This window comes from Panthera tigris, chromosome C2, assembly GCF_018350195.1.
Source record: "Panthera tigris isolate Pti1 chromosome C2, P.tigris_Pti1_mat1.1, whole genome shotgun sequence".
Classification (NCBI taxonomy): Eukaryota; Metazoa; Chordata; class Mammalia; order Carnivora; family Felidae; genus Panthera; species Panthera tigris.
The window spans coordinates 8,377,174-8,391,244 of record NC_056668.1 but is presented as its reverse complement, the minus strand read 5'-3'; the positions used below and the strand labels follow the sequence as shown (position 1 = coordinate 8,391,244).

Genomic DNA, 14,071 nt, shown 5'->3' with positions numbered 1-14,071 from the left:
AGATCTTATCTGATGGTATCAAAGTTTGTGTTTATAATATCTATGTTACTCCCCCCCCTTTTTTTTAAGTTTATTTATTTTGAGAGAGAAAGCACGAGTGGGAGAGGGGCAGAGAGAGTGAGAGAGAATCCCAGGTGTTCCTGTGTTACCTCCTTTTGCTCCTTTAATTGATCTTTATAATTCTGGAAGAATTTTTGCTGTTTCTTTCCTATATCTTGATATAAAAAATTAAGTAAATCTCACTTATAAGTGAAAGAAAGAAAAGATATTTACTGGTTTAGCTATGAGACTTGAATTATGATTTATGTAATTCAGTCTTAGTTTCTTATGTTGCATTGAGATTTTATGTATTAGTTGAGAAAGATTGTTGACACTGTGCCATGATTTTGTTGTTCCTCAATTAAAAATTTTTAGGATAATATCACAAGCATTAGTAGTGAACAGTATATGCTATTACATTTAGTTATATCCTGCCATACTGTAAGATGGGCTTAGAGTGGCTGCAGGAATATATGCACTCAGTAGAAGAATGTTACAAGCACAACAAGACAAACTAAAAAGCCAGTTTAGAGCTGGGGATCCTCAGAGTAAAGCTGCATAGGCATAAAGTCCTGTGAAGTTATTAGTTATAATTCATATTTGTGTTTGACCTTTCTATTGCCAAAATAAAAGGAGAAAACCTGACAAGTTACATGAGATTTTTCACTGTTCATGAAGAAGGAGGACAGAAGTTGTTCGGGTGAAACAATTTTCCTGATGTTTAGTTCTGGAAGAAATGTCTTAGATGGCTTACAAGTAACTTGAATTGAGTGATGGACAAGAAAGAACCTCCACAACTTTTCTGTGAAAGCAGAAAACTCTGAAAGTGCAGTTTTGGGTTTCACAATTTTTTTGTGGCGTTTTCTGATGAAAGTAGAGAGTTTGATACCACTGATTTTTTAGTTAAAGTGCTTACATTGGGATGCGGGAGGGTGGGAGTGGGGAAGAGAGTATGTTCCAAGTATGTAGCTTTTAAAAATAACATGTGTTTTTCTTTTATTATAAACAGAACACATTCTCATGGTAGAAAATTTGGAAAATACGAGAGTTTAAAAAGAAGAAAATAAAAATCACCAGTAATCCAACCACCTCGGAGAATACCGCTGTATTAACGTTATGCAGCTTTTAGATGGCTTAAGCCGTGGATAAACCGAGGCTATCTAGACTAGAGGAATGGATGGGCTTGACACAGTCTTCCATCAATACCACTGTCCTCAACTGGTTCTGACAAGAAATGAGCTACAAATGTCCTTAGTTATTGCGTCTGGCTAGGTCCAGAATTGCAGATATCCTATGCTGTTTGATGGTGAATCTGTGTGCTTTCAAGATGAATAGGTTGGCAACTTGGCTAGCCTCTTGTGAAAATCGAAATGTTGATTGGGCAAAAGGTCATCCGCTCTGCATAGGGGAGCTCCGAGAGCTGAGAGGCCAGCCAGGGGGTTTCTGCCCTCTTTCACGAGTGTTGAATGCTAGACATTCAAGGAGGATCCTCTTAAAACTGTGCTGCAAACGAGGTGCATCAAAGTAGAAATACAGAAGCCAGGTAGCCTGGTGAGGTAAAGGTTAAAAGCAGGGTTGTGTGTCCATCCTTGTACTGACTTCCTGATGGTCTAGCTTGTGGTTCGACACCATCGAAGTTTTCACTAGAGGCAGGTCAGCAGCATTTCCTTCTTAGGTGATCACCAATATGTATTGGATGCCAATGTAATGTCAGAAATATTGTGCCACACGGGTTTGTTGGTGTTTCCCACCTTCTCACACATTGTTTACATGACTTGCTCAGTAACCTAGGGATGTTTTCTGAGTCCACAGTACGTTTCATTCCTGATTAAGTGAATAGATAGTGTAGATAGTGTGACTTCAGGAAGGAACACGTTGCCAGTGATTCACTCGTGTCATTGACAGCAGAAAGACCCATGCCCTTTAGCTGAGTTACCGTGGTTGAGATGTTTTGAAGGTCTCACATCTGAGGTTTGGTAGATCTGTCATGGGAATCTGGCTGAGCAGCTGTGGGACACCTGAGGGTAAAGCCTCCAGCCACCCCCCCCCCCCCGGCACTGTTCTGAGCACTTTACACACACAAGCTCAACAACCCTCCACGACCCCGTGAGGTGGTTGCTCCTGACTCTTTTTAGATGAGGAAACAGGAATGGGGAGGTCGAGTAAAGTGTTCTCAGATACTAGGTGGGTATGATGGAGCCAGAATTTAAACCCAGACAGCCTGGATGCAGGGTCTCTACTACTAATCCCCATGGACGGGTGATGGTAGAATCAAAGGGTAATGTGAAAGCTGAAAAGAAAATTAAAAATAAATGCTTCAAATAGTCAATAAACATTAATATCCTTATAGGACATGCTGATTACAAACCGTGAGTCTTTTTTTCATGTCCATCAGATTGGCAAAAATTTTTAAAGCTTCATAATACCAAGTGTTTGAGAGGATGTGGAACAAAGGAAACTTGCGTACTCCGCCGGAGAAAATATAAATTGGTGCAATCACTTTGGACAGCAATTTGGCAAGGTGAAGATGTGCATACTCTGCAGCCCACTTCTAGGCTCATATCCTCCAAACTCAGACGTGTCCCCAAGAAGATACGTGCAAGCCTTCACGATAGCATTGTTTGTAAGAGTAAAGGAATGGAAACAACTCAAATGTCCATCAGTGGGGGAATGGATAAACAAATGATGGTATATTCATACAATGGAATCTTATGTAGCAGTTAAAATGATGACAATGCTGAGTGAAAAAGCAAGTTGCAGAGTGATTTGTATGGTATGATGCCATTTATATAATGTTCAAAATATGCAAAATGACTTACATATCCACAATACATAGTGTGTATTAAAACTTTTTAAAATGCATGGGCATGTTAAACACTAGGGGAGTGGCTGTCTCCTGGGGAGGGAAGGAGGGAAAAGGATCGGAGATAAGAAAGATGATACACAGTGGATGTCAACTGTAACAAAGTTCTGCAAAAAGATCTGAAGTGAATGTGGCAAAATGTTAAGATCTTGCTAAGCTGGTACATGGGTGTTGACTATATTAATGTTATTCTTTGTATTTTTATGTATACTTGAAATATGTGATAAAAAGTGATACAGTGAAATTGAAAATGCACATGATAAGATGAAAAAAGAAAAAAGCAGCATTCCCTAAACATCAAGGATAAAATAAGTGAAAAGTAATCTTGAAAGAAGAGAAATAATAAGTATTTTAAGACCAGAGGTGGGGAGCCGGATGTGAGGTGTGTGGGGAAAATGCTTCATTCAGAAATGGTCAGAGTGGTGGTGGTGTGGTTTTAATGCCAGATAGTCACAGTTTGTAAATCAGGGCACCTTTGGGTGAGTGTAGGTGAGGCCAAGAGCCCACCTGAACTCTTCCCATTCATCAGACACGTGCACCTCCAGGTCTGCAGATGTCGCACTTGGGGAATCCTTGAAACGGGATTGGGGTGAGGGGGCTGGTGTGTGTGGAAATACTCTATCTCCTGCTACAGCATCTGCTGAATACTTCAGGCTCAGGACTGTGCAGTGTACCCCAAAATGCCTGGTGTGGCTGAGATGTCCTTTTATTCATGTCTTCCAGAAGTTTACTTTTCAAATATGATTTGGCAGTTACAGAGCATTATAGAGTGATAGTTTTTTTTTTAATGTTTTTATTTTTGAGAGAGAGAGAGCATGAGCAGGGGAGGGGCAGGGAGAGAGGGAGACACAGAATCTGAAGCAGGCTCCGGGCTCTGAGCTGTCAGCACAGAGCCCAACGCGGGGCTCGAACTCACAGGCTGTGAGATCATGACCTGGGCTGAAGTCGGATGCTTAGCCAACTGAGCCACCCAGGTGCCCCTAGAGTGGTAGTTTTAATTGAAGTAATCAGCTGTTTTTAGTTTAAAGGAGAATCTAGAAAAAGCAATTAGACATATCTATGGCTTCTGTAGTTATGGTACTTAAGCGAGGTATGTGATTAGGCTGTGCCTCCCTACTGTTTCATTCCTTCTGGTACTCACATGTGGAAATCTGCATTCTTTGATGGGATGTGATAAACTGTGTAAGGGGAAATGTAATTGGAGAAAGGGAAAGTTTAGCCTTGGATGTTTTTTTTTAATTTACTTTGGAAAATTACTGAGCTTTAAACTTGGTATTTACTTTGACCTTCACTATTTAATTACCCATCATAATACGTTCTCTTCTTTTAGATCCAACTTGTGATTAATAGCAGGAAGATAGACTTTAAATGACTTCTGTTTTTTTGTTTTTGTTTCTTTGGTGTCTTTCTGAATTTCTCTGAGGCCAGAGGCATAAATCAAGTCAATTGTATGTTCCTGCGAGAACTTAAAAAAATCCTAGTGTGTGGTGCTTGACTGGCTCAGTCAGTAGAGCATGTGTGACTCTTGAACTCTTGATCTTGGGATCATGAGTTTGAGCCTCACATTGGGCCTAGAGCCTGTTTAAAAAAATCCTAGTGTGTGTGGGGAATGTCACTGTGAGTGTTTTGGTTTGGTGAATTTTTGCTCATGCTGCTCTCTTTCTTTTGCGGGCTCTTTATTTTTACAAGCTGCTGAATTTACTTTTGAAGCTTTTGAATTTATTTTTTCAGTCTTCTTTGTGCTTTTAAAAAGCAGTAATGCACATCATAAGAAGTTAAGAGTACAAAAGAATGAACTGAAAACTCTTGCCAAGCTCAGACCCCTGCCCTAATTCATCTTTTCAGATCCTTATGTGTTTCCATAACGTCTTATGCCTATATAAGCGCTTATTATGTTGAATCAAATGCAGTTGCCATTTTTATAAGTCAGAATATAGGCAGTTTCGTTTGGTTCAATGTAATGTTCATATGTGTGTGTGTGTGTGTGTGTGTGTGTGTTAAAATATATTCCTTGTGTGTGTGTTAAAATATATATATTTTAACATAGGAGCATGCTCTACACACTGTTGCACTTTTTTCCACCTAATACTTAAATCTTGGAGCTTGTTGCATGTCAGTGTATATAGAGATACACCCTTGTTTATGTTCATGGCTCCATAGCCTTTTACAAAATGGATTACTCATGCTTTGGTTAGTTTGTATTAGAATATAAATTATTTCTAGTTAAAAATATTACAGCTCTGTAATGATTATCCTTTTACTTATATTCTGCACTCAGGTACAAGTATATCTGTAGAGAAATTGCTGATTGCTTTTACTTGGATGAAAGAGTTTATATAATTTTAATTCCAGATGATAACTTTTGATATTATAGTGTATGTGTTTATTCAGTTGATGGTTATCAGTCACTGCTTATTTGGCAGTGAATGACCATTACATCTGAATCCTGCTTTTGTCGCTTCGTTGTAAGATCTGTGAACTTGAGGAGGAGTATTACTATTTCTTTGTTGGTCTGGTCAGTCCCTGATAGTGATGACTTATAATAGGGAATGAAAAAAGTGATAATCCTTTTATGTCTTGCAAAGTCCTTACATATATTGTGATTTGAGAGAGTCAATAAATAGCATCCCCTGTCCCTCCCAAGTCCAGAATCAGTTGAGAGATGGAAACAGAAGACAGGCAAATGGTGATCCAGTCTTACCTCTAATGCTGATCCAGTTTTTAGAGAACAGAGCTTTATCAGGATAGTCTCATAGCTAAGTGACTTATTCATTCATGATCACAGACAGAACTGGCTACAGCGACCTTTATGAACTTTAAGCTTGGAGGAAAAGGGAATCTGGTGTTATGATGGTATTCAGTAGAAGATTCCAAAGAGAAAAAGAAGAGGCTACGCCACTATGATTTGTGCCCCTCCCCCTCCACTAGGTAGTTATTATTCATCCTCCGGGGAAAAGTTAGGGGTGGGGAAGGAGATAGCTCAGAAATGGTTCATCTAGCAAATCCACATGGAAGCTAGAGGAGGGGACAATACGTATTCATTCCTAACATTTTAAGGCAAAATGTAGTACGTCATATATGAAGAAATAGGTGAAGGGGCTGGAGAGAGAACACTTTGCCATGTAACAGGTATTCAGTTGGATCATCTAGGCTAGAACTCTCTCTTACCTTACCCTGTGTTCAGTACTCTCACCATGTCACACAGTCTTTAAGAGTAAGTAGCCATTTGCATTTCTTGTTTCCTGTTTTCAGAGATGTATTGCTCAGGGTATTGCTGTTCCTAAAGGCATACCTGCTCTCCAGAGTGTTTAGGTTTCAGGCTGTACTAGGTTGGATGAGCAGTAACCCCATGTAATTTACTATGCCCAGTTTGTTTTAGTAGGAGGATGTGGTCATGTGCTAGTAAATGTGAAAATGTTAGTGTTTTTATATATTTATATACACAGGAACTAATGAATATAGTATTTACAACGTGATTGTAATATAGTACTATGGTTGTAGTATTGTATATTATATTAATTATAATAACTGTAACATTCAACATTGATTCAGCCAGTATGATGGGAGTTCTGCTTTTAGCTCTGTCAGAAATGGGCAGAAACGGACATAGTTCCCACTGTATTCTAGACGGTGGGCCAATGGTGGGAGGGAGGATGTTGTATTCATGTTATTAGTAGTGTGCCGGGTGGCCTGAATACAGAGGAGGAGGGGAGTGGTGGTCAGGGGCGAGACCAGGGAGGGTCTTGTAGGCTTCATTAAGACTGTTGGCCTTTAAGAACATCAAGAAGTGAGTAAAAGATTTTAAATTGAGGGGAGATGGCACGATTAATACCTTAAAAAGATCAGTCTAGTTGTAGTGAGGAGAATGGGTTTGGAGGGGATGCAGAAAGAATGTGGGTTAGGAGGCTATTGCAGTACTCTAGGCCAGAGATGATGGTAGCTTGGAGCAGGGTAATGGTAGTGGAAATGGAGAAGCGGAAGGATTTGACATACTTTGAAAGTAGAAGGGACAGAGGTTGCTTATGGTTTGGTGTTTGGAACTATTATGAAGTTTCTGCCTTCAGCCACTTCATAGATTATAGGCTTACTCTGTAATACTGAGCTCACTAGAAGAGATACATAGGAAATAGAACTTGACTTCACTCTTGGACATCCTGATTTAAAGTGTCCTTGAAGGATTCCAGTTGGAATGTCACATCGGCAATGAGTTAGGTGGGTCTGCCACTCTAGGGAGAGGTTTGGGCAGGAGACAAATACTGGGATAGTTAACCTAGATGATTTGAAGTTGTAGATGTGGGTGAGGTTGCTTGGGGAGACGGTTCTCAACTTTTATTGTGCCCTGGAATTGAGCTTGGAAGAAATACCCCCAACCCAGAGATTTTTGATTAATTGGGCTTCTAGCAGCACCCCCCATATAGTACTCATGTGTAACCAAGGCTGAGACCCACTGGTCTAGAGTGAGGATGAGCTGAGAACTAGGACTGAGCCTTGAGGGACACAAATAGTGGCCAATTAAGGGAAGATGAACCTGCGTGGAGACTGTTAAGAGGTAGCCAGAGAGGTAAGAGGAAAACTGGAAGCATGATGTCATGAAAGCAAGAGGGAGAGAGTGGCCAGTAGTGCCTGTTGCTGAGAAGCCAAACGGAATTTAGATTGATCAATATGAACATCTTCTAGTTCCCATAGGGAGATCTGTCTGTGGGAAGCTTGGAATGGATGCTGGGTTGGAGTGGGTTGAGATAAGAGGAAATGTAACAGTATAGGCAGCTGTTAAAAGTATCTAGGGAGAGAAGTAATGAGACGAGATATGCCATTCTGTCATGATGTGTTTGGTTGCAAATAGTAGAAAACCCAGTTTAAATGGTGAAGAAAACTTAACCTCGTTCAAAAAATCCAGAAGAACGTGGCTCTAGGGTTGTGTATTTAGTTGCTCAACAATGTCCTCAAAGACCTAGGATTTTTTTAGCCCCACTATGTGACTTGGACCTTAGTCTGGCTACTGTATTTCAGACGTTAAACTGGACATTCTAGTCTCCAGCCAAAAGAATGGCTCATGCAATCTTCAGAAAAAAGAAAAGTACACATACTGCGAAGCATATGATTCATAAGTATATAGGTTGAATTTTCAGAAACCTTACATGTGTAAGGTCCCGGCACCTTACATGGGTAAGATCGGCACCCAGATCACAGCCCCAGAAGTCTGCTTTTTTCCTCTTCCCAGTCTGCCCACCTCCTCCCCCAGGATAACTACTATCCCAGCTTCCAACGCTACGGGTTAGTTTTGCCTGTTTTTGTGCAATGTAAATAATCATATGGTATGTGCTCTTTTATGTTTGGCATTCAGCATTGTTTTTGAGATCCATATTGTTGCATGTAGTTGTAAAGTGTTCATCTATTGCATGAATATACCACATTTTATCCATTCTAATGTTGATGGGCATTTGGGTAGTTTCTAGTATTTGGCTTTTACAGATAGTATCATTGTGAACATACGTATTCATTTCTGTTGAGAATATAATTAAGGAGTGGAGTTGCTGGGACGAAAGTATGCTTATATGCAGCTTTCCTACATAATTTCCTGTCTGGTTGTATCATTTTATACTCCTGCCAGCAGTATATGAGAGTTTCAGTTCCACGTCCTCACTGACACTTACTATTTTGTGTCATTTCATTTAGACATTCTGATGGGTATGTAATGACACATTGCTGTGATTTTAATTTGCATTTCCTTAAGTTGATCAAGGATATTTAAGTTGAGCATCTTTTCATATGCTTATCGACCATTTGGATATTCTCTTTTGTGAAGTGCCTGTTTGGATATTTTCTTTTCTTTTGAGTTGAATGTCTTATTCATTAGGTTTTAAAAAAATTTATTTTGGATATGAGTCATTGGTCAAATATATGTATTACAAATAGCTTCTCACATTCTGTGGCTTGCCTTTTCACTTTTGATGTTTTGTTTTCACAAACAGATGACACTAACTTCAATATAGTGCCATGTATCAGTTTTTTCCTTTATGATAAGCACTTTTTGGGTTCTGTTTATAACCTTTGCTTTCTCTAACGTCACCAGAATGTTCTGTTTCTTTCAAAAGCTTGATTTTTTAACTTTCACACTTAGACGTATAGTCCACCTGGAGTTGGTTTTTGTATTTAGTGTGAGGTAGGGTTCAGGATGGACATGGATGTCTAATTGACTCATCACTGTTTCTTAAGAATGTATGTTTTCTCCATGCACAGCAGTGCTCATCTTTGTCAAGTAGATCAGGTGACTATATGTAAGCATCTGTTTCTGATTTGTTTGTACTAATCTGTTGGTCAGGTCATCTGTCTTTAGATAGACTTTTTTTTTTTTTTTTAACTGTATATAGTCTGGTAGAAGCTACTGCTATCTGGCAATGTAAGTTACCTAGCTTTATTCTTCCTTGTAATCTCTTTTTAAGAGTGATGAGCCCTCTGAGCTCTCATTGGCCAGCTCTGGGTTATAGGACTACCTCAAAACTAGTCAGTGCAAAGGAGAGTGAGATTGCTGTGATTGGCTTACAATAATTATAATTATCACCCTCGTTTTACATGTGAGAAAGCGGGCCAGAGAGGTTAAGAACTTCCTAAATAATCCCAAATTGAGTTAGCGATTGTACTGAATTTAACTTCCATCTGTGTTTCAGTTTTCAGGCTCTGTCCGCTGCAGCTTAGCTGATGTGTGAAAGATCTGGGAATTATATTTTTGGAGATCAGAAGTCTGGCTGACACGCAAAAATAGTGCAGAAAAACCAGGCAAATAATAACAAGTTTGGCATAGATGAAGATAAGATATGTGCAGGAAATAACTCCAGAAATAAGAAAAGTAGTTATTCCTGGGTAGTTGCGATTGTGACTCTGGGTGACTTTTTCCTTTTGTTTTGCTTTTCTGTATTTTCCAAATTTCCTATAATGGACATATATGGATTTTTAAAAGTTAAAAAATTATTTTAAACTAGGTTATTTTTGGAAAAGTCAAGAAGTACAAATAGATACACAATATATAATGCCTTTATTAAATACATAAAAATGAATATTTATTTTTCTTTTCAGAAATGCACTTGGTGATGGAAAGAGAGCCATTATTCTAAAGAGCAATTGGACAAAGGTAGATTTCTTTTATATTTACATTCAGCAAGTAATGCCGTATAATTTTGTGAGAAATCTGTGTACAGGATGTGAATTTATATGTAAAAATGCTGGATAAAATTAATGCAGAGCTCAAGAATGTGAGAGGGAAATCTTCAGTTCCATGATCAGAAAGGATACTTCACACAACAGTGAGGTCCTGCATGTCTGAGGAGGACAGGTAGCCCATAGGAGTGTTGAGGGTCTGGAGGGTACTTGAGTGATTGAGATGTCAGTATCTGCATTTTCTGGATTGGTCAAAGACCTTCCTATGAAAAATGAAACTTAAAACCTAGAATGAATTATAGGAGACTGTCTTTATGACCTTGAGGTGAGAAAGGATTTCTTAAATAATACACAATGCACAAATCTGGGGTGGGGGAAATCTAGTAAATTTGAATATATCAAACTTAAAAACTACTGTATGTCAAAAGACACCATGAATGAAATCATAGTCTGGGAGAAGATAATTTGTCATATAGATAACATATATAACTGATAGGATTTATGTCCAGAATATGCAAAGAACTACAATAAATAAGAAACCCAGTAGAAAATGGGCCAGCGAAATAGATAGGCACTTTGCAGAAGAGAAATCCTGAATGGACAATAGAAATAAGTTATGTTTTGTTTCCTAGAAATTAAAATTGTACAGTTAGAAAAATGAAACCAAGAGAGCAGAGTAGAGAGCTTCCAAACAGCCCTTCATATACATGAGTAAATAAAACAATGTGGTATTATTAGGTACTTTAGATTGGCAAATTAAAGAGACCCACAGTCCCAAGTGCTGGTGCATGTGTGTACTAACAGGAACCCTCCGTAAACTGGTGGGTGAGAATTGGTTGCAGCCAACTTGGAGAGCACGATCATATGCTTATGCTGTTGTAATTATTTGATTCTAAGTGTGTGTGCCCCACAAACAGTCTTGCAATATGTGCGCATGGGGAGATATACAGAGTGGTCATTGTGGTGGTGTTTTTAATGGCACAGAACTGCAGATACCTACATATCCATTGATGAAGCAGTGATGGATGTGGTATTTTCACTTGATCAGAGTTGTAACTCTCATCTGATCTGGCCCTCTTCTTAAACACCCATTATGTCACTCCTACCCCTCTCTCCCTTGTTCACTGTGTTGACCTGTTGGTCTCCTCGCTGTTCCTTACATATGCCAGGCACTCCCAGTTTGTACTTGTTCTTCCCTCTGCCTAGAATTAGAATGCCTTTCCCCAGAGTTAGCTCTCTTATTTCCTTTCATTTTTTACTGAAAATTGTCTTCTTAGTGAAAACTTCTGGCTGTACTACTAAAATGGCAAGCCTGCCCCTGCCTAGACATTTGCTGCCCTCTTTCCCTGCTTTACTTTTTTTCTTCTTGGCATTTATCATTATTGAACAACTCTGTGTGTTATTTCAACTGTGCTTACTGTGTGTCCTCCTATACAACGTGAGCTGAGTGAGGACAGGTTTTTTTGTTTGTTTGGTTCACTCTTGAATCTAGACTGCCTGGTTTTTATTTGGTTTTATTTCTTTCATTAAAAAAAAATGCAAAACAAATACAACAAAATCTTAGCATTTATTTCTGGGTGTTATATTGATCACTGTATTTTCCTAAATCATAAAAATACCTGACTTTTAAAAAAAAATTTTTTTGAATGTTTATTTTTGAGAGAGAGAGAGAGAGAGAGCATGAGCAGGGGAGGGGCAGAGAGCAAGGAGACACAGAGTCCAAAGCAGACTCCAGGCTCCGAGCTGTCAGCACAGAGCCCGATGTGGGGTTCAAACTCAAAAGCCATGGGATGATGACCTAAGCCGAAGTCAGCCGCTCAACCAACTGAGCCACCCAGGCGCCCCCTGACTTTTTTTTTAAGTGGAGCTTCAGATAAGACATAGAAAGACATGTGTTTCAGACTTCATTCTTGGCTTTTTGTTTTTAAACCAGAGTGAATATAATCATAGAATTTTAGAGTCCCCCAAGTTGTGATTCATGTGGCCAAGGAGTTTGTATCAGAGTCTGGGGACTGTGAAATTCCCCAGGTGGACTTCTGCATCCAAATTTTGGAGTCTGTTTTTAAATGCCTCATTTTACAGATGAAGATATTGAATTCCAGAAAGGCAAAGGGACTTTTGCACGTAAAGACAAAACTGGATTGAGAATCCAGCATTGGATTTGCTTCTGTTTTAGAGTGATCAGTTTGTCGCTATTTTTATTTCCAGTCATTGTTGTACTTGATACAGAAATTTGTTGATCACTGAACCTGCATTTGGCATGTGCTCTGTAAACACTTACAGAATGTATGGATGATAGAATTCTTAACACCGAAACCCAGACCCTGAAGTTGGTTTTCTGGAGTTACCTTTTGCTATTTCAGTCTAGTATCGATTGAAAAAAGAGTACTACAACTTTCTGAATTACATTGAAGACTGTTACATTATAACAGTTACATTGTAGAGTGTTTATTTCTGGATTAATTTATTGAGCAGAAAATACTTTTTAAAAAAAGACTTTAGTTTTTAATTTGTTTTCTATTTATTAAGACTATTTTTTTAGAGCAGATTTGGGTTCACAGCAAAATAAACAGGAAGGTAATTTCCTATAAGTCCACACACATGCATAGCCTTCCCCATTGTCAGCCTCCCCCGTTATCAGCATCCTCCGGCTGACTGGTGCAATTTGAGAATTGATAAATCTACACGGGTACATTATAATCACCCCAAGTCCCTAGTTTCTCTTAGTGTTCATTCCCTAAATGTTAGGCATTCTGTGGATTTGGACATAGGTATAATGACATTTATCCATCATTATGGTTTATACAGAGTATTTTCACTCTCCCCAGTATCCTCCCGATCTGCCTGTCCATCCTCCTTTCCCTGACCCAGTCCCTGGCAACCGCTGATCCTTTTACTGTCTCCATAGATTTACCTTTTCCAGAACACAGAGTTGGGATCATACAGTATGTAGCTTTTCTCATATTGGCTTCTTTCACTTAATAATACTCCTTTAAGTTTCTGCCATGTCTTTTCATGGCTTGATGATGCTTTTTTCTTAGTGCTGAATAATACTACCTGCCTGGATGCACCAGTTTATTTATCCATTCACCTACTGAAGGACATTTTTGTTGCTTTCAAGTTTTGGCCATTAGGAATAAAGCTGCTGTAAATATCTATGCGCAGGTTTTTTTGCGGACACGTTTTCAGCTCCTTTGGGTAAATACCAAGGAGTATGATTGCTGGATCACATGACAAGAATGTGTTTAGTTTTTTAAGGAAATGCCAAACTGTTTTTCAAAGTGGCTGTAACCTTTTGCGTTCCTACGCCGCAAATGAGAGTTCCTGCCTCTCCGTATCCTCAGCATTTGGTGGTGTCAGTGTCCTGAATTTTGGCCTTCCTAATAGGTGTGCAGTGGAATCTCGTTCCAATTTGCATTTCCCTAATGACATGATCTTTTCATGTGCTTATTTGCCACTGTATACCTTCCTGGATGAGGTGTGTGTTAAGATCTTTGGCCCATGTTTAAGTGGGTTTTCTTATGGTTGAATTTTTAAGAGTTCTTTGTATATTCTTGAGTAACAGCCCTTATCAGATGTGTCTTTGCTAAATATTTGCTCCTGGACTGTGGCCTCTCATTTTCTTGACAGCAGTTTTCAGAGAGCAGAAGTTTTTAATTTTAATTAAGTCCAGCTTATCAGTTATTTCTTTCATGATCCATGAAAAAGTTATCACCGTTTTTTGCATTTTACATTTAGGTGTGTGATTCATTTTTAGTTAATTTTTGTGGAGAGTGTAAGGTCTAGATTCATTTTTTTTTTTTTTTTTTTTTTTGCATGTGGATGTCCCACCATCATTTGTTGAAAAGGCTCTCTTCATTGTATTGCCTTTGTTGCTTCGTCAAAGATCAGTTGACTATAATTATGTGGGTTCATTCATTTTATTTAAATAGGGTTATTTTGTGATGATTGCAAAAATATTTATATAGATGCTAAACACAAATCCTAGTAAGTATTAAAAAAATTTGGTAAGTA

At 38.7% G+C, this 14,071-nt stretch overlaps 1 protein-coding gene across 8 annotated transcripts in view; it reads left to right on the top strand.

The window, feature by feature from the left end:
- Nucleotides 1–14,071, top strand: part of TTC3 (tetratricopeptide repeat domain 3) — a 127,229-nt gene that overhangs the window by 24,440 nt on the left and 88,718 nt on the right. For 7 of the 8 annotated variants that reach the window (XM_042957015.1, XM_007090458.2, XM_042957017.1 and 4 more), the window contains one exon: nt 9,977–10,031. In XM_042957015.1, the coding sequence (XP_042812949.1) occupies nt 9,977–10,031 (55 nt within the window). Of the gene's footprint in view, nt 1–2,474; nt 2,561–9,976; nt 10,032–14,071 lie in introns of those variants that run through there. The other variant, XM_042957016.1, reaches the window with a different exon arrangement.